General features: G+C 46.3%; 1 protein-coding gene across 3 annotated transcripts in view; it reads right to left on the reverse strand.

Moving 5' to 3' along the window:
• The window catches only part of BORCS5 (BLOC-1 related complex subunit 5), a 73,251-nt gene that overhangs the window by 16,225 nt on the left and 36,698 nt on the right, over positions 1-20,328 (reverse strand). For all 3 annotated transcript variants that reach the window (XM_016185056.2, XM_016185055.2, XM_060183853.1), the window contains exon 3: positions 2,194-2,351. In XM_016185056.2, the coding sequence (XP_016040542.1) occupies positions 2,194-2,351 (158 nt within the window). The remainder of the gene's footprint in view (positions 1-2,193; positions 2,352-20,328) is intronic.

The raw sequence follows: 20,328 nt of genomic DNA on the forward strand, positions 1-20,328 counted from the left end.
AGTGGTGAAGCAGGTCTACAGATGTCTTTCTCTCCTCATCTGTCTTCCCCTCCTCTCTCCATTTCTCTGTGTCCTATCCAGCAACAACATCAACAACGACAACAATAATAACTACAACAATAAAACAAGGGCAACAAAAGGGAATAAATAAATATTTTTTAAAAAATTCCCACTGCTTATACAGCAAGGAAAAATCCCCATGGATTCTAACACATATTCAGAGCCAAGAAACATGAGCCCTCATCTATAAACTCATCTACAAAACACTTTACCCAGTTTCTACCAAGAGTGTACCACTACAGAGGGACAGGTATGAGGCTGGGGAGACAGCATAATAATGTAAAAGGTTATGTAAAAGGCTGCCATGCCTGAAGCACTGAGAACCCAGGTTCAATTCCAAGTAACACTATAAACCAGAGCTGAGCAGTGCTCTGGGGTGTGTGTATGTGTGCCATTTCTTATTTTGTTGGATAGGACAGAGAATAACAGAGGGGAAGATAGCGAGGGAGAGAAAAGGAGGGAATAAGAAGAAAGAGAAAAAGGTGGGGAGCGAGGGGCTCAAACTGGGGTCCTCATGCAGGTCCTTGTGCTTGGTATTATGTGTGCTTAACCCGGTGTGCCACTGCCCAGCCCCCTTATTCTAAATCCTTCTCTCTGAAAGTCATTTCTCACACAATAACCTATGATGGGAAGGCCAGAATGTCCGCAAGAGCATTCCTCAAAGAAGGTTCTAATAAATTCTGGCCACCTATCTACTAAGCGAACCTATTACTAAGTGACTACCCATTTACAGTGAGTCTCAATCCCTTACTGCTGAGTTGCCCCGCATCCAGGGTGTGCCCTTCCTGCAAGTGCTTTTCCCAGACAGAGCTCTGGGCCTCTTCTTTCCAGGCATGAGGAGAAAGAGACCCTCCTTGACCTGAGGACTTTGGAGAATGGTCTACTTACAGCATGGTGCCCTGTTGCTATGGACACCATGTTCTCTGTTCACTAAGTACACTTCCACGTGAGCGATATCACTTCTCTAATCACAAGAACTTACAGGCAAGGGAGGCACAATTGTTCCCACCCAATCAATAAGAACCACCTTTTTTTTTTCTTTTCTTTTTTTTGCCCACCAATGTTATCGCTGGGGCTCAGTGCCTACTTGATGAATACACCACGACTAGCAACCTTTCCCCCTCCTTCCTTCCTTCCTTTCTTTAATTTGATAGGAAAGAGAGAAGTTGTGAGAGGGAGGGGGAGGTCCACAGGGAGAGACACACCTGCAGTACTGTTTCACTGCTTGTGAAGTTTCCCCTCCTGCAGGTGAAGATCGGGGGCTTGAACCCAAGTCCTTGTGCACAGTAATGTTTGTGCTCAACCCGCCCAGCCCCTCCACCAACCTTTTCATATGCTAACAGTGGAAAACACTATCAATGAGGGGTATGGCAGCTCCCTTTCTCAGAAAAAAGAAAGTATGATCACATTTCCATTTATATTTCTAGACATCTAGTCAATCTGAAGACAGAGTGCTTGCTAGAGCAGGATGGTACATACAGTCAGAACAGCTAACACTCACTGAGCAATTTATTCCTCACTCAATTTTTTTATGGGTCATGACTAGCAGCGCCATTTCTTTAGATGAGGAAACTTGAGACAGAGAAAACTCTCCCAAGCAAGTAAATGCCAAGCCAGGATTCAAACTCCAGGTCCATCTGACTCCATGGACCACTCTTTCTCCCCCATCACATTTCCCTGCTAGGAAACATGCTTTCTCCAAAGCACAGGGGACTGGCATCAAGACACAGAGAAAACGACTACTTCCTGGAGAACAGCTTCCTACACTTAGTCATCCTGGTATGAGATCATTTGTTTGGCCACACTAGTGTGACTGAAAGGCTGGAGATTGGGCCACTGGCGTCTGGACTGTCTTTTTTGCATTTCCTTGTCAACGATACTCCATGAAAATGTCAGCATACAGAGCTGTGTTGTTTGCGACTTGGTGCTTGCTTCTCTTAGGCTCTGTAGCTGCTAACATATGGAATATAATATTCAGATACTGAACACTTTGGTATCTTAGAGGAAAGAGAAAGGAAGAAAGAAGTGGTTCCCCTGAAGCTGGGGCCAGTGGCTGCTGTTACCTAGCAGGAAAGGACTCGGGAGTCCCGGCAAGCACCAGGGGGCCCAGCGGCACTGAGCTCTGTACAGTACCTCTTTGATCCGTTTCACCAGAGCATTCTGGTCGAACGCCACAGCCTCCGCGCACTGATGGAGGTGGTCCTGGTAGCGGAGGCAGAGCTGCAGCACCTGCTGGGAATCCAGTTTCTCCAGCTTGGTGTTTGTTGGGAAGGTCTGGCCGCTCAACAGCCCTGCAAAGCCGAAAAAGACTCATGAGACTCAAGGAAATGGGGAACTGCTGCCAACAAATCTGCAACAAGCAGCCTGATATCCAGCTCTGTAAGACAGGACTACATCCTCTGTCATGTGTTAATGACACCCATAGCCACTGTCCAGTTCAAGCTGCCTCAACCGTGTGCCCAGCACTGGGCAAAGTGCTCCCTGAGCATGATCCTTCATATCTGTCACTGCCCTGGAGACGTCTTCTTATCCCCAACTTACAGATGAGGCACTCAAGACACAGAGAGGTCAAGGCACTTTCCTTAAGTCACAGAGCCAGGAGTGAGTTTCTCCAAGACATGGCTCCTGCTTTTAGGATATTAATTAATTCAAGGCAGCAGAAGACCATCCCCTTTGAGAGCTTTGGAAGACAAATTTGATTTTAGTGCTTAGAACAGTTGCCTGAGAAACCAGGACGAAAAGAATGTGCCGGAAACAACTGGAAGGAGGGGAAAATGAACACTTTTCTGAGTGAACAGGAAGCCAGCTGACACACCCTACACCTCACTCTCCTTTTCCTTGCAGTGCCAGTTCAGTGCTGACACAACATAGTGTGTACAGTACAACTGCATCGAACATGGTATTTTCAAGGCACATCGCAGAGAATGTTCTGAGTCTAAAGGGAAAAAAAGGTTTCTTCTTCCTTTTCTTATTTATTTATTGCCTCCAGGGCTATCGCTGGGCTGGGTGCCTACACTATGAATCCACTACTGCTGGAGGCCATTTTTCCCATTTTATTGCCCTTGTTGTTGCACTTGCTGTAGTTATTGTTGTCATACATGTCATTGTTAAATAGGACAGAGGGAAATCGAGAGAGGAGGGGAAGACAGGTGGAGAGAAAGATAGATACCTGCAGACCTGCTTCACCGCTTGTCAAGAGACCCCTGCAAGTGGGGAGCCAGGGGGCTCGAACTGCGATCCTCACACCGGTCCTTGCACTTTGTGCCATGTGTGCTTAACCCACTGCACTACCGCCCAGCTCCCAATATGTTTATTTCTATGAGTTAGTTGGGGGGGGGGGCAAAAGTCCATTCAGGCATAAGTGGTGCTGGGGATCCAGCCCAGGACACTCAAACTGCTGAGTTCCACCCCTGACATACATACAGTGATCTCACCTGGCTTCCAGGTGTTTAGAACAAAATGACCTCTAATACTGACAGAGAAGAAGTTGGTTAGTGAGGCTAAGTGACTGCCCACAGTCATACAGCCAAGACTTGACCAGTGCTGTAGCCTACTGACTTCCATCCAAAAGCTAGCTTTCTATCCAGCTACAGAGAGGGTCACAAGACCCCTCTCACTGCTCAGAAACCACAGAGGGCCCCAAAGAGCACTGGTGTCTGTAGTTGATGTCAACACTGAGCCATGAAAATGAAAACAAAATTCCCAAATGTTATTCTGAAATAGCAAAATAGCCTTCTCCTTTCTGTGTTAGCATAAATGGCATGCTTTAAGGACAGTGAACTATATTTTCCAGGATAGAAGGGCAGCAAATGCTTAGTTTTTTTGTCAGTCATTTTACTGTCTGACAGCACAGCAAGCAGCTGGCTTCTTCTCTGTGCTTTCTGTGTTTAACTGGGTGCTACTGCACAGCACAAAGGCCCCAGGAAACGCATGACACACTGTGAGGCAGCAGTTAGCACTGCTGTGAGGCATCTTTTAAGGTCTGAGGATCCCCCACAGCAGAGTTCAGGGGATAGCAGGGTCTTCCCTCCCCTTTCCCCCAAACACAGAACAGCTAAATGAGGCCACAGAGCAAATAGACACCATGGGGCTCTGCTGGGCATGAGCATGTCATGGGAACACCACCCAGCAATGCCAAGTCCTCTTTGGTTCTCAGCTCTAGGAATCTCTGCTAGTGTCTCCCCTACCCCCAGCCCCCAACCAAAAATGCTGAGGAAGGCAGTCAATGTTCCTAACTCTGCATCTAGCCTGAGGGAGCAGAGTACAGTGTGGGACCTGGGGTCACTAGGTCCCCTCCACTGCTCCCCCACGGGAGACCACCACAGACTGCTGAACCTGCCTCTGTGGGGTTGCTTCTAGTGAGGCCAGCAATCACAGAAATAAAGATCTAGTGTTTATTATTTTAATTTTTATTTATTTTATTCTGATTGGACAGAGAAATTAAAAAGGGAGGGGGAGGCAGGGGGAAAGAGACACCTGCAGACCTGCTTCACTGCTCACGAAGCATCCTCCACAGGTGAGAAGTGGGGGCTCAAACTCAGGTCCCTGCACATGGTAGCGTGTGCATTCAATCTGGTGCACCACCACCTGGGCCAGATCTATTGTTTATTTTGCAGGGCTGGCAGTGCCTGTGTTGCCTCTCATCCCCTCTTTTTGAGCCAAACCCCCAGCATGACCTAGTCAGCACTTCTGAAATTCAGTCATCTCAGAACTAGTTTATAAACCAAACAATGGTGGTGACAGACCTCTTGAGATGGGCTTTTTTTCACTCAACAAAACTGAAAAGCTCATCTGTGTCTGTTGCATATGTCAGCTGTTTGATCCTTTTTATTTCTGAGCAATATCCCAGGTATGGTAGCACCTAAGTTAGTTTAACCATCGTTGAAGGACATCTGGGTTGTTTGCAGTGTGGGGCTATTACAAACACAGTTACTCCCAACAGGCTTTAGTGTAAACATAAAGTTTCATGTCTCTGGGATAAATGCCCAAGAGTAATTGCTGGGTTGTGTGGTAACTAAATGTTGAATTTTATAAGAAACTACAATTCTCTTTTCTAAAGTGCCCATGAACAGGAAAAAATGGGAGATTTTTCAGACCACTGAAATTCCCTAGCAAAATGATCCACTCACTGAGGAAGGCAAGCAGTCTGGGGAGGAAGGCAGAGGGCCTCTGTGCCCTAAACACAGGACTGAGACCAACAGGTAGAGACCAACGTGGAAAGAACAGTTTTGTGCCATTGACAACAGGCCGCATATTATGGAGACCACAATGAAACACTAATAAACTCAACCATGTAAAAAATCACCATTTCACATAGACAACAATCATCACAAGTTAAAAGGAGGAGGAGTGTGAAGAGGAAGAGAAAGGGGACAAAGGGGAAGAGGAGAGTGCTGTTTGTAGCACACCAGGTAGAGTACACACATTTCTAACACAAGGACATGAGTTCAAGTCCCCAGTCCTCAGCTCCAGGGGGGTAAGTTCAAGCACAATGGAATGCTGTGTTATCTATCCTTCTCTCTCTTTTAATTGCCTTCAGGGTTATTGCTGGGGTTTGATACATGCATAACAAGTCCACTCCTCCCAGCCATTCTTTCCATTTTCCTTTCCTTTTTTTCTTTCTTTCACTTTCTTTTATTTATAGGATAGGAAAACTGAGAGATGGGGGACCAGGCAGTGGCACATCTGGTTAAGCACTCACATTATAGTGCTCTAGAACCCAGGTTCAAGCTCCTGGTCCCCACCTGCAGGGAGGAAATCTTCAGAAGTGGTGGAGCAGGCATGCAGCTGTCTCTCCCTCCATCTCTAAATTTCTTTCTCTATTCAATAATAAATAATTAAAAAAAAACTTTTTTGAGCAGCCAGCTCCCCACCTGCAGGGGAGTCGCTTCACAGGTGGTTAAGCAGGTCTGCAGGTGTCTATCTTACTCTCCCCGTCTTCCCTCCTCTCTCCATTTCTCTCTGTCCTATCTAACAATGACGATATCAATAACAACAATAATAACTACAACAACAGTAAAAATAAAACAAGGGCAACAAAAGAGAAAATAAATAAATATTAAAAAACTTTAAAAAAGAGAAATTGAGAAAGAATGAGGAGATGGAGAGGGGGAGAGAGAGAGAGAGAAAAGGAGAGAGATATCTGCAGCATAGCTTTACTGTTCATGAAGCTTCCTCCCTGCAGGTGAGGGTTGGGGGCTTGAGCCTAGGTCCTTGTACATGGTGACATGTGCACACAATCAGGTATGTCACTGCCTGCCCAGCCCCTCTGTCTCTTTCTCTATATCCTTGTCTCTCACCCTCTAAAGGGGTGGGAAAAAAGGCCTCCAGGAACAGTAGAATCATGTAGGCACTGAGCCCCAGTGAGAACCCTGATGGCAAAAAGAAAAATTCAGACATTACAGCAAAGTCCAGTCATCACTTATCAAATTGGTCAAAACTCAAAAGGATGAGGGAAGCTCTGTGGGTGGAACAGTGAGGAAACAGACATAGCTGTTTCGTGTGTTAAGTCGTTAACACCTCTGTGGAGGCCTTTTGGCACATTTATCACAATTACAAATGCCTTGAAGGCAGCAACTTCACCAATTGGGATGTACACATATTAGCTCACATGCAGAATGGTGGCAGACAGCACGCACAGCAAAGCTAAGACTTGCACATGAGAGGCCTCAGGCCTTGCACCCCTGGCACCACCATGGCAGCAGCCAAGCTGTGCTCTAGTCAAGTAAGTCAATGAATGAGTAACATTTCCAACATAAAGAAAAGTAGGAAAACACAGAGGCCCAAATCCCACCTAGATTCAACCACTGACGCTGAACCTCAATAACCTATTTTTTCCTTGTCCCGGGCTTTTAAAATATCACACATGACTCCCAAGATCCCCACTCTCCTATGTGGTCAGGACCAGTTTCCTGTGTTAAATAAAAGTCTCTAAACTATGTCTTCCTCCCTTTGCTCACACACGGGGCCACTGCCCTCACTTTCCCAATCCTGTAGCTTAAAACAGAGGTGTAAACCAAAAGAGGTGTTCCCCGAATTAGAAACCTGGTCTAATAGGTTCCATACACTAAGGGTTGGGCTTGCAAATGTCAAACCCTGGCGCCATTCCTGAGAGCTGCAGAAACCACTGTGTTTACACTGGAATGGGGAGGGGGCCTGGGGTCCGGCTGAGGATGGAGACCCAGAGCCACCTAGAGCCACCCAGACCCAGCCAGTGGCCTCACTACCTGCCTCTCCACCAAACAAACGATGAGTGGAAAATTCATCGGGGTTAGAAATTTGGAAAACATTTTGCTGAGCCATCTTTTTCTTTTTGAAAAGTCAGAGGGGAAAAGGTATTCTCAACTCTATAGTGTAGAGCCATGTGTGTGTTAGCCTAGGCTGCAGCCAGACCGGATTCCTTAACTTTCAGAGATTCAGCCACTTCCAGGACTGGAAAACAGTGTGGTGAGTGGTGGGGCCCCTAGTCCAGAAACCATACTTCCCTTCCACTTCCTGCAGTAAATTTTGTCAAGTAGACTCTGTATGAGTCAGGTAGACATTAATGTGAAGGCAAACTAAGCAGCAGATCATGACAAATGTACACCAGAACTAGTCAGTGAGTTCTGACAATTTGGTAAGTGTACATTTCGGGGGGGGGGGGGTGTGAGTAAATAAGCCACACTTCCTTTTTGTTGCCCTTGTTTTTTATTGTTGATGTAGTTGTTGTTGTTATTGATGTAGTCATTGTTAGATAGGACAGAAAGAAATGGAGAGGAGGGGAAGACAGAGAGGGGGAGAGAAAGATAGACACCTGCAGACCTGCTTCACCACTTGTGAAGCGACTCCCCTGCAGGTGGGGAGCCCAGGGCTCAAACCGAGATCCTTCAGCTGGTCCTTGTGCTTCACGCCACATGCGCTTAACCTGCTGCACTACCTCCCGACTCCCTAAAAATTCTTTTGTACATGAGGGGCCAGAAGAAGAGAAAGAAGTAGAAAGAAGAGATGCGACTAGACTGTCCCACCATCCATGGTGGCCCCCTTGGTGCTGTCCATGGTGCTTCCACTTGCTGACAGATCACACCCAGGGTCTGTACTCAGCTGTCTCCCTGGCCCATGTGCATTTTTAAATGTAATAACCAACTCCAGCTTTCCAAAGATCTTTTATTTCCTCTCTCTGGACTATCACTGGGGCTTGTGCCTATACAATTCCATCATTCTCAGTCATCATTTTTCCCTTTTTGATAGGGAGTCAGAGACAGAAAGAGAGGCAGAGGGAAAGAGAGGAGAGGAACTTGGAGCACTGCTCCACTGCTCATGAAGCTCTCCAAACCCTGCCTGTGGGGCTTGAACCCAGGTCCTTGCAGATGGGAACATGTGTACTCTACCAAGTGTACCACTGGCTGCTCCCTTCCTCCCCTCTTGAAGTCTGAAACCATCTGCTCAACTTAGAGAAGATGTTCTTAGGTGTGTTATGAGTAACTCTGCAGTTTTTAGAAGCAGCCTGAAGGCCTTTCCCCTCCATCCAGTCACCTCAGGGGAATGCCCGTCTCACCCAGGAGACAGAGCTACACAGGAAGGCCACAGTCACAGGTATGTCTAGACCATGGGTGGACACCTGGCTTTAAGCCCCCAGCACCACACAGAAGCACAGAGACAGCACCAAGGAAGCTCCAGAAACGGTGGGGGGGAGGCACTGCTGTGGTGTCTCTCTTTTGATATCTCTCTCCTCCCCCATCTCTATCTGTAATTAAAAGAAAAATATAGTGTTTGGAGGATGAGATTATACATGTATTAGCCAAAAAAAGTGGTGGAGGAGATTGCAAGTGTGGCTAAGTCCAATGCAACAACACACAAGCCCACCACGACATTTGGTGTGGGGCTCTCAACAATAGTTTCTAGTGACTGCCAGGTGGCCAGGAAAAAGGCCCTTTCTCTCTGAGCTAGTGCTGGGGACTGAACATGTTCCTGTCTCCCCAATTTGAGTGCAGCAACCTATCCCCCAATGTGACGATATGGTCATGAGGGTGGAGTCCTTATGAATGGGATCAGTGCCCCTAAAGAGCAGCGACGCTCTGCTCCCCCTTCCACTAGGTGAGGACACAGGAGATGCACCCTCAACAGACAATCTGGGGGCACCTTGAGCTTTAACTCCCAGCTTTCACAACTGTGGTAGGCAGATTTCTGTTGTTCATGAGGTACTGTGCATAGCATCTTGCTATAGCAACCTCAAGAGAATAAGATCAGGGAGCATGGTAACAGCAGAACCCAGCCTCATGATCTACTGGCTGAGAGATTGGGACTTCTGAGTCCTGGTGATCTCCTAGTACAAATAGGATAGTAATCATCTCCCTTGTAGGGCCTAACATGCAGTGAGAAATTGATAAATATCAAAAAGAGAGAGAGAGAGGAAGGAAGGAAGGAAGGAAGGAAGGAAGGAAGGAAGGATGAAAAGAGGAAGGAGAGAAACACACACACACACACAGCTAATACCTGAGGCCCTGTTTCCGCACCTGCAGAGGAGCTAGACTTCAAGCACATGAAACCACCTAGATAGTACCCCAGGCCTGAAATGGGGAGCATATATTGCAGAAGGGACCTCCCACGAGGTATATTCCCTGGTGACAGCAGTTTCACAGAAAAATACTGCTTCTGGGGCAGCAACAGGACCAGGAGCCAGTGCCAGATAGCACTGATTGTGGCATGTGTGGTGTCGAGTGCCTGGTGGCGGCAGCAGAAGTGACCTCATTGCCTGGACACGTACCCCAATGCTGGCTCAAGAGCTTCTCCATAAGCCAGCTACCAACCTTTCAATCAATTCCTTATCTGCTTATGTCAGGCAGAAAATGTGAGACTAAGTGAGAAAAAGGCATTAGAGCCCTTTGTAGGCAACAAGCCAAATATTACTATAACTTACTAAAATTGAATTCCTATGTGTCTGGCACTATGTAAAGCCATTTACCGTCCAGGAGGAAAAACACAAAAGAAAAAAAAAAAAAGAAAACCATAACCAATAGCTCCAGTCACTAATAGCACCCTCTTAAGAGAGGCACTATCCTAAACATGCCAGGTCCTAAGGTGGCAAACTATTACCCCTCACAGGAAGTAGGTAAAGTAATAATCCATACCATCATAGCCAGTCATCTGGACACGTTAGGCTTAAAAGGAAAATACTGTGAATTAAGGATTTTTGGAGGGGTAGGTGGTAGCACACCTGGTTAAGTGTAAACATCACCATGTGCAAGAACCTGGCATCAAACTCCCAGCACCCCGCCCTCCACCCCCTACCTGCAGGGGGGAAGCTTCACAAATGTTGAAGTAGGGCTGTGGATATCTCCCCCTCTCAATTTCTTTCTGTCCTAAAAAAAAAAAAAACAGAAGGGAAAATGACTGCTAGGAGCAGTGGATTTTTATGTAGGCACTGAGCCCCAGCAATAACCCTGGTGGCAGAGGAAAAAAAAACTTGCTTATTTGAGATTTGGTTACACTTTGGAATCAGAATGTTTTCAGCAGCAACATCACTTATTCTAACAAGACCTCACTCTGCAGGAGCCATATTTATGGAGCGTTTCTGGTTGATCTGTTTTTCGTTATCTGTGTGTCATTCCTTTTCCCTCCCAATTATCTCATATGGTCCTTGAAGGAACTGTGTATTCTGATTTTTATCTCTGAAAGATCCTGGGTACATGCACACTGGGAAGTCCTCTGTGGGTGTCTGTGGTTCCTTGTATTTCAATTGCTCAGCCAGAGGCCAGGCAGTGGTGCACACCTTACCATGAGCCAGGACTTTGATTTGAGCTCCACACTCTCCATCTGCGACTTCACAAATGGCAAAGCAAGTCTGCAGGTGTCTCTCTTTCTCTCTCCTACCAAACAAAATAGAAAAAAAGAAAAAAGGAAAAAAGGCTGCTGTGAGCAGTGGATTGTAGTTCTGGCACCAAGCTCCAGTGATAGCCCTGGTGGCAAAACAAACAGAAACAGCTCCTTGAATCTGGAAGAACTTTACAAACACCAACAGGTGCCCCAGCGGCTCTGCCTCAAAACCCCTGCTTCCCGAAGGCCTGAGCATCTGGCTTTTCCTTCTGTCTCCTCCAAGCAAAGCTCTGATTGAAATTTCTTTCTCACCAGAGCACACATTCTGTTCATATCTCTCCAGAGAAAATGAACTCATTCCAGCTTCGACAGTCAGCTGACGTCACCCGTGTTTGAAGATACGCGCTCCACTTGTGCAAGGAGCGAGCGAGGCCTTGTCTGTAAATCACTTGACTGCGGCCTTTTGAAAATTCCGCCAAGACAGATATATGGCACCCCAAGATAAAAGCGATACTAAAGGTCAACACAGCCAAGGATTAAACTTTGCTCCTCTTCCCTAGCAACTACGTAAAACATACACACACATTATATATATATATATATATATATATACACACACACACCCTGTCATCGCAAAGTCAGGACTTGATGGATGCAGGGTCATGAAATACAGCCAGCAAGCCTGCTCCCCAGGCCTCCAGCTCATGGACACAGTGTATCTTGAACCCTGTAAGCTCAGAGACTTCGAGCACAGGCCCGTGGGACGAGCCCCCAAGCCCGTGTCTGCCTGCTGCAACTATCCCCACAGATTCAAATATCCCCACGCCCTCCAGAGCACACAGCTGAGAAAACAGCCTCCTCTGTGAAACACACCAGCTGTAACTGCTTGGTTGCATTCAGGGAAAAATAAAAATAGTATGGAATTGTTGATATTTGTTCCTCAGTTCTCTGCCTCTGCTTCAGTTTCCCAGAAACAGGAAGGAACAGCCTATCAGCGTGCTCCATCGAGTGACCCACAGACATGGACACCTTCTGAACAGAACCATATCTTACTTTAAGGAGAAATAAATGGAAGTATGTTGGGAAGGCAGATCTGCCAGATGGTTAAATACACAAGAGAAACGGAGCAGCTGGGGGCTCAGCCAGTAGAGTGAGTGCACAGGGAACCAGACAGGAGGACCTGGGTCCCCACCTGCAGTGGGGGCAGCTTCAGGAGCCATGAAGCAGGTCTACAGGTATCTATCTCCCTTCCCCCTCTCAATGTCTCTGCCCTATCTAACAAAAAAGAAGGAAGAAAGGAAGGAAGGGAGAAGGAATGAAAGAGAGAGAAGGGGTGGGGAGAATGGCTGCCAGGAGCTGAGCCCCAGTGATAACTCTGGTGGCAAAAAAAAAGGAAAAGGGGTGTTACTTTAATGGAAAGGTGGTATTAATATACCCAGACCACTACTTTATACACAATCTGAGGAACTGACTCAGTAGTGCCACTAACACTTTGGAACTTTTCTGTCCAAATATAAAAAATATGGTGGTCGGAGATGGTGCAGTGGCTAAGGCACTAGACTTTCAAGTATGAGTCCAACCCCCAGAAGCACATGTACCAGAGTTATATATGGTTCTCTCTCTTCTATGTTTCTCATTAATAAATAATATCTTTTAAAATATGTAAAATATATGACATTTTTATCTTAACTATGTTCACATATACAATTTTCACTAAAAAGACAAAGTTAAGTTAAATTATGTCTTGTAAAGAAACAGACTAAAAGATCAAACATGTTTGCTTTCAAGCTAATTGAAATAGAACCAGAAGCTAATTCATATATATAAAGGTGGAAATTCTTTTTAGGGAGTCTTTCATTAAAAAAAAATCAAATTAAACAGTAAGTGAAAGTCAGAGGAAATCAAGTTTGGGCTTAAATGAAGGAAACACACTCAACCAACCAAAGTCATCCAAAGGAGGAAGTTTGTTTGTATGACAAAGGATTGGCTGGGGTTGGAGACTCAGCAAGTCAAGGCTGGAATTCTATTTCAGTGATGCTTTGATTTTGGAACTTTGCTGAAAGAATACTGTACGATGAACTAATTTTTCATGTATTTTTATATTTGATAGGGCAGAGAAATTGTGAGAAGAAGGGGAGATAGAGAGGAAAAGAGAAAGACATCTACAGACCTGCTTCACCACTTGTGAAGCTTCCCTCGGCAGATGGGGAGTGGGGGCTTGAATTATATGTGCTTACAACTAAGTGAGCCACTGCCTGGCCTCATATTTAAGACTTTAAAGTACAAGGACCTGGAGTCAGGCAGTAGTGCAGCAGGTTAAGCACAGGTGGCACAAAGCACAAGGACTGGCATAAGGATCTCGGTTCGAGCCCCCAGCTCCCCACCTGCAGGGGAGTCAATTCACAAGCGGTGAAGCAGGTCTGCAAGTGTCTATCTTTCTCTCCCACTGTCTTCCCTTCCTCTCTTGATTTTCCTCTGTCCTATCCAACAATGACAACATCAATAACAACAATTAAACAACAAGGGCAACAAAAGGGAATAAATAAAAATTGAAAGAAAAAAAAGTACAGGGACGATGTGGTGGTGCACCCAGTCAAGCGTACATGTTACCACATGCAAGGACCCAGGTTCAAGCCCTCATTCCTCAATGCTAACAGCATCAAGCCCAATGGTCAGTGAAATAGCTCGCTTGCATACTGCGTTGCTTTGCTATGTACACCACCCAGGCTCTAATCCAGCCTCCACCACACTGAAGTTTCAGTGCTGTGGTCCCTCCCTCTCTAAAAATAAGTAAAAGTCCTTGCCAATTCTGGGATTCTACAATCCTTGATCACTACAATACACAACCAGCTCTCTGCTGCCTACAGTAAGCTACAGTTTTCCTGACATTGGCCCTAAAAAAGAGAAAAGGTCTCAGGGGCCAGGTGATAGCGCAGCGGGTTAAGCACACATAGCATGAAGCACAAGGACAGTCGTAAGGATCCCAGTTCAAGCCCCCAGCTCGCCACCTACAGGAAGGTTGTTTCACAAGTGGTGAAGCATGTCTGCAGGTGTCTTTCTCTCCCTGTCTTCCCTTCCTCTCTTGTTTCTCCGCCCTATCCAACAACAGCAACGGCAACAATAACAACAAGGGCAACAAAATGGGGAAAATAGCCTTCAGAAATGGTGGATTTATAGTAAATTGTTTGCTGTCTAGTAAAAGCCATTCCAAGTGAGGAGAGAAATTTTAGGGAGCAGTTTCCCCCACTGAAGGTCAGGCTCACTATTCACAGAATAACTTGTCTTTTAAAACCAATTATTTATTTATTAGATAGAGACAGAGTAACCAAGAGGGAAAGGAGAAAGATAGGGAGAGAGAGAGAGACACACACCTACAGCTTTGCTTCATCACTTGTGAAGCTTCCCCCCTTCCCCCTGCAAGTTGGGAGTGGGGGCTTGAACCCAGGTTCTTGCACACTGTAACATGTGCGTTCAACTATGTCGACACCAACTAGCCCCAAAGTCATTTTTAAACAAATTTCAGCAATGAAGCCTGGACTGCACCCACCCACATCCCAAGTCCCAGAGCCATCGCCAACCACTGACCCCCTTCTCAATCTCCTCTTCTTCCTATAACAACCGTATTTTCCCCTGAGTTTAGGATCTATTTTTGGTCAGTCCGTTTGCTCTGGTTATTGATGAGTATAACTGATTGGTCTTTGTCTTTTACTTCCTGTTTTTGTTTTGCTTTGAACGATCACCAGTTCCATCCACTGTCTCCCTATAGATATTTCATGTTCTTAGCAGCTGAGCAGCTCAGTGTGTACAGAACCCACAGTGTTATTATCCCAGTGCCCAGAGATGCAGGCCTCCTTGCCCTGCCCTTGCTCCCAGGCTTCGCACAAGCAGACCAGCACCTCCCCACCACCACCACCACCACCCCCAGAACTGGAGGGGAGAGGAGAACAAGACAGCTTCGTTGAGACTGTCTCCTCCTCACCATCTTCTCTCCTGGCCATGACCTTGCCTGCCACCACCTTCCTTCACTTCTCTCCCCAACACTGTCCGACGGACTCTGTTCTGAATGAAACCGGTGTTGTATTACAAATCCCAAGATTTTTAGGCAAAAAAAAAAAAAGGAAAACTGATGGGCATGACAGGAATACTACAAAGTCCGTATTTGAACAATGTTTTGATTTTACTTAGGGGGTGCTGGGAATCCAGCCCGCTAATCCTGCATAGAAGGAACGTACTCTACCACTGAACTAAATTCCTAGGCTTCACATGCTTATTTTTTTAATATTTTGTTTACATACTAGTGAGAGAAACAGAGGGAGAGAGAGACACCTGCAGTCCTGCCCCACCACTCATGAAGGCTCCCCCCTGGGGAGCAGGGGCTTGAAGCAGCATCCTTGTGTATGATAACGTGCACCATTTCCCAGTCCCCTATGTTTTATGATTTTCACTGAGGAAACGTTTCACAAGGCTGTTGCTATCCAAAGGGTACAAGTTCCCCTCTTTTAAATAGGGGTTGGCACACCTCGTGGATCAGCAAAGTGCCAGTGCCCTGCACCCCAGCACAGAACCCAACACCCTTTTAACTCCCTCCATGGTGTCCAAAGCCTTAGAACTGCTTAAATTGACCATAGTTGGTCAATATTTCACTCTGTCCCTTAAATCCCAGGTCAGAATGAGATCACTGGGTACGTGCCCTTCTCCTTCCGGCTGACTTCACTTAGCATGGTCTCTAATTCCATCTGTGCTATAGCTGAGGGATCTCATCTTACAACAGGACAGGACTCCACTGTGTGCACAGCCACAACTTCCTTGTCAGTGCACTGCCCCCTGGCACCTGAGTGTGACCTGCTTTGGCTATTACATAGAGCCTGGCTGGGCACATAGGTGTGTGAGTGATGCCTTCAGAGCAGTGTTTTTGCATTCTCCAGGTACACAGTCTAGGAGAGGGGTGGCCAGACTGTGGGCCCACATGCTGTTGCAGTTCTGCCTGCTCTCTAGGCTTGGCTGGGGAGAGATCCAGAAGAGTGACAAGGCTGCCTGGTGGTCCCAGAAATAGTGGCCCTAGTGGCTTTTTAGTGGAAAGGTGTTTCCTCCTCCGATACTGAGGGCAGTCCTTCACTGGTCCGATCAGAAGGCCTCAGTGCCCCCCCCCCCCCCACTGCCCTGTTCTCACTGACCACAGGCATTCACAGAGCCAGGTAAGTCCAGCCACTTCATTAACTGGGCACTCTGGACACGTCCCGGCCTTCTGGAATCTGTGTCATCAGTCGACAGGCTGCCAGATCCTGGGGGAGGCCAAGGTCTCTGGGGAGGGGGAGATAATGGGCTGCTCTATTAGCCCCTGGTCTTGGGAAATCGGTGTTGAAATGAGGATGGTTTGGGTTTGATGTCTCTGTTGGGGAGCGGGGGGGGGGGGTTCTGCACTAAGACTGCACGCAGTACTCTGGGCTGAGCCAGTGCAGCTCCTGGGCCGTTTCTCCCTGAAAGTGAGTCAAGATGCTTACACAACCCTCCACAGGGATCCACACAGAGCACAGAACCAGGAGGGGGTGAGGGAGGAGCCCTGAATGGTGCTCCCCTCCATCACTCTGCAGTCCAATTCAGACTCCTCCGGACAAGGCAAACACGGCTCTCCCAGCATTGTGACTGTTTTGCAGTCAGCGGCTTCTCACATTCCTTCTCCAGCTGATTCCATCCCGCCATCCCAGGGCCCACAGCCCCTCCTCCCCGTTTGGCATAACAATTTGGATGGAGAGAGGCTTTTATAAGGGCTGCTTCTTGCCAAGTGTGACATCAGTTCATTCTTATTTAGTGATGTCCGGCAAGGACTTGCTCTCCTTAATGCTTGCTCGTTTAGAAGCCAACAAGATTACTCACTGTTTTGTCTCTCCTGTCACTTGTTTCCACTGCACTGGCATCACACCTCCTATCTTCGCTCTGGGGTACTTGGTAAAGACCTAAAGGTTTTTCTTTTCATGTAGTTTTAGGACCTAACTACCCCTGCTAGTAAGACAGAAAATGATAACCAGACAGCTTGAGAATTTTTTTTTAAATATTCTTTATTTTTGGATAGAGACAGAGAAATTGAGGGATGGGGAGGCAGAGAGGGATATATATGGAGAGAGAGAGAGAGGTATGCAGCATTACTTCACCACTCATGAAGCTTCCCTCCTGCATATGGGGACCAGGGTCCTTGCGTATGGCAACACCTGTGCTCTACTGGGTGCACTACCACCGAGCCCCAAGACTGCTAATCTCCCTGGACACAGAGGGCACAGCTTTCAGTAACAAGAGACAGCTGTCTGGCTTAAAGGAAAAGCAAGCCCCCAATACAAACTGAGGTCATGAATTGTTTCTTTTTTAATTTTTTAAATTATATTTATTTGATAGAGACAGCAAGAAATCAGAATGATAGAAAGACAGAGACACCTGCAGCCCTGCTTCACCACTTGTGAGGCTTTCCCCCTGCAAGTGGGGACCAGGGGCTCGAACCTGGGGCCTTGCTCACTGTGATGTGTGCGCTTAACCAGGTGTGCCACCACCCAACTCCCAAGAATTATTTCTTAAGGAAGGAAAACAAAAATGGGGGCTGCTTAAAATACCAAGACCAGTACATTTCACATCATCCAATATTTAAAATTACATTGGTCAAGTGCTACTAACCAACAATTGCAGAAAGTCGGTAATACTGCCCTAGGCTAAAATTTGGAATATTTTCAAGGAGCTTGTCAGAGAAAGTGGCACTATTGTTGGCACTGCATATACAGTCGGTTCAGTCCCTGGTATCAGGAGAGCACTCTACTGTCTCACTCACAAAATAAACGAATGAATGAATATGAAAATAAAGGTGAGAGAGCTGTTTTAAAGTTCTTTTCTACCTAGCCCAGTCCTGTCCCTACGAAGGCACGGTTTGACAATGTTTTCCCTTCATCTCTTTTCCTTCAGTGAACTCCAGCAATCAACTCAACTTCACTGCCAAAGAAAGGAAGTGAATTCCCTGACTGACCCTGGGAACAAGTGCCAATTCTATCGAATGCCAATTTTCTCCAGTCTGCAGATCAGGCTGTAATGAAGAGAGGCTGGGGAAACAGCATAGTGGTTCTGCAGAAAGACGATGCCTAAGGGTCCAAAGATCCCAGATTCAACCCCTAGGCACCACCATAAGCCAGAGCTAGCAGTGCTCTGGTAAAAAATATAGTAATAATAATAAATGAAAAAATTCATGAAGAACCTAGACCACATTTAAAAGTCTGTATGATGACCCTGAAGTCTTCCTGGCTTGTTTTCTAGGAGTGACAACAGGGTTCTGGGGAGGAAGCGGGGTTCCCAGTGCTGCCTCCCAGGGACTACTAAAGTTTCAGTACACAGTACCCATACCCACTAAAACAAGCTTTAAGAGGGCATCACCCACAGTGGGGGCACAAAACTCTAGTGACAGGCGCAGTGTGAATCTATACCTTATAATCTTATTAAAGCCAATATTAAATCACCAATATTAAAAAAAAAAAAAAAAAGAGGGTAGGACACCAAAGTAAAAACCCTGTGGTGAGGGGTAGACATGCAGCTTCCTGGGACAGTGGGGGGTGGGCGTGGGTGGGAGGGATGGGTCACAGTCTTTTGGTGGTGGGAATGGTGTTTATGTATACTCCTAGTAAAATGTAGACATATAAATCAGTAGTTAATTAATATGAGAGGGGGAAAATCAGTTGTACGTCTCAAAGTTTCTCAAAACACAAACTAAATCTTTTTAATATATAGGCTGTGTATTTGATATGCGGACTCTCTCAAAAGCCTAGACCAAGTAGATTAGAAGCATCCAATAGCACAGCTATATACAAGATACTGGATACTGTACAGCAAACCGTAACAAAAGGACTCTTCAAAGTTAACCCAATTACCAAATAATGTGATGATAACATTAACTATCGATTGTCTTTTTGAACCCTAAGACAGCAGGAACCTCACATCTCCACTATAGAGCCCCTACTTCCCCCAGTCCTGGAACCCTTGGATAGGGCCCACTTTCCCGTATGCGTCTCCCAATCCATACCAAATAATATTGCATCCACCGATCACAACCTAACCAACGCAACGATTGCCACCTCAACATGCTTCATTCACCTCAGACTGTGTCCAGAGACTTCACGTGTGGAATGACAACCCTTCAGCTTCATTACTCGGGTGAGACCTTTCCTTTTATAGTACACTCTAATTTCATCTCAGGTGGTTCACCTTCTAACAAAGTCCTATAACCTAGATATACACCAGTTTCTGTGAGAGAGAGAGCTTATGTTCACACGTATCCATAAACTACTGCAAAATATATACCTGAAAGCAGAAGTACACTAGAGTTTGCAGTGAGTACCTCCCTAACACTTCCTCTCCACTATTCCAAGCTTGGGATCCATGATTGCTCAACAATCTGTTTGGTTTCATATGTTAACTCTTTTCAATCACCAGGTTCCAGATGCCACCAGGATGCCGGCTAGGCTCCCTGGATTGAAGACCCCACCAATGTGTCCTGGAGCTCAGCTTCCCCAGAGACCCACCCTACTAGGGAAAGAGAGAGGCAGACTGGGAGTATGGACCGACCAGTCAACGCCCATGTTCAGCGGGGAAGCAATTATAGAAGCCAGACCTTCTACCTTCTGCAACCCACAATGACCCTGGGTCCATGCTCCCAGAGGGCTAAAGAATGGGAAAGCTATCATGGGAGGGGGTGGGTTAAGGAGATTGGGTGATGGGAATTGTGTGGAGTTGTACCCCTCCTACCTTATGGTTTTGTTTGTGAATCCTTTCTTAAATAAAAAATTTTAAAAAAAGAGGCTGAAAAATAAAACACAAAGCAGAACTTGGATTGGAGTTAGTGTATTGCACCAAAGTAAAAGACTTTGGGGTTGGGAGGAGGGTTCAACATCTGGAACATGATGGCAGAGGAGGACCTAGAGGGATTTGAACTACTATGTGGAAAACTGAGAAATGTTACACATGTAAAAACTACTTTATTTTACTGTTGACTGTAAACCATTAATGTCCAATTAAAAATGCTTCTTTTTCAAAAAAAAAAAAAAAAAGAGGGGACGCCCATAGCTCCTCAGCTTTGGGAAGGTAATGGATTCTGCCTGAGATTACAAAGCCCTGAGTCTTACAGGTTTCAAACTGACTTTTGGTGAGTAACAAGAAAATGTGTGTCTTCCCAGGGAACTGAAATTGTTTAACAAAAACAAGGACAAAAAATATTTAAAAAGAGAAAACCGGGAGTCGGGTGGTAGTGCAGCGGGTTATGTGCACGTGGCACAAAGCGCAAGGACTGGCGTAAGGATCCCGGTTCAAGGCCCCGGCTCCCCACCTGCAGGGGAGTCGCTTCACAGGCAGTGAAGCAGGTCTGCAGGTGTCTGTCTTTCTCTCCCCCTCTGACTTCCCCTCCGCTCTCCATTTCTCTCTGTCCTATCCAACAACGATGACATCAATAACAATTTA

Source organism: Erinaceus europaeus, unplaced genomic scaffold (assembly GCF_950295315.1).
Source record: "Erinaceus europaeus unplaced genomic scaffold, mEriEur2.1 scaffold_295, whole genome shotgun sequence".
NCBI classification, from domain to species: Eukaryota; Metazoa; Chordata; class Mammalia; order Eulipotyphla; family Erinaceidae; genus Erinaceus; species Erinaceus europaeus.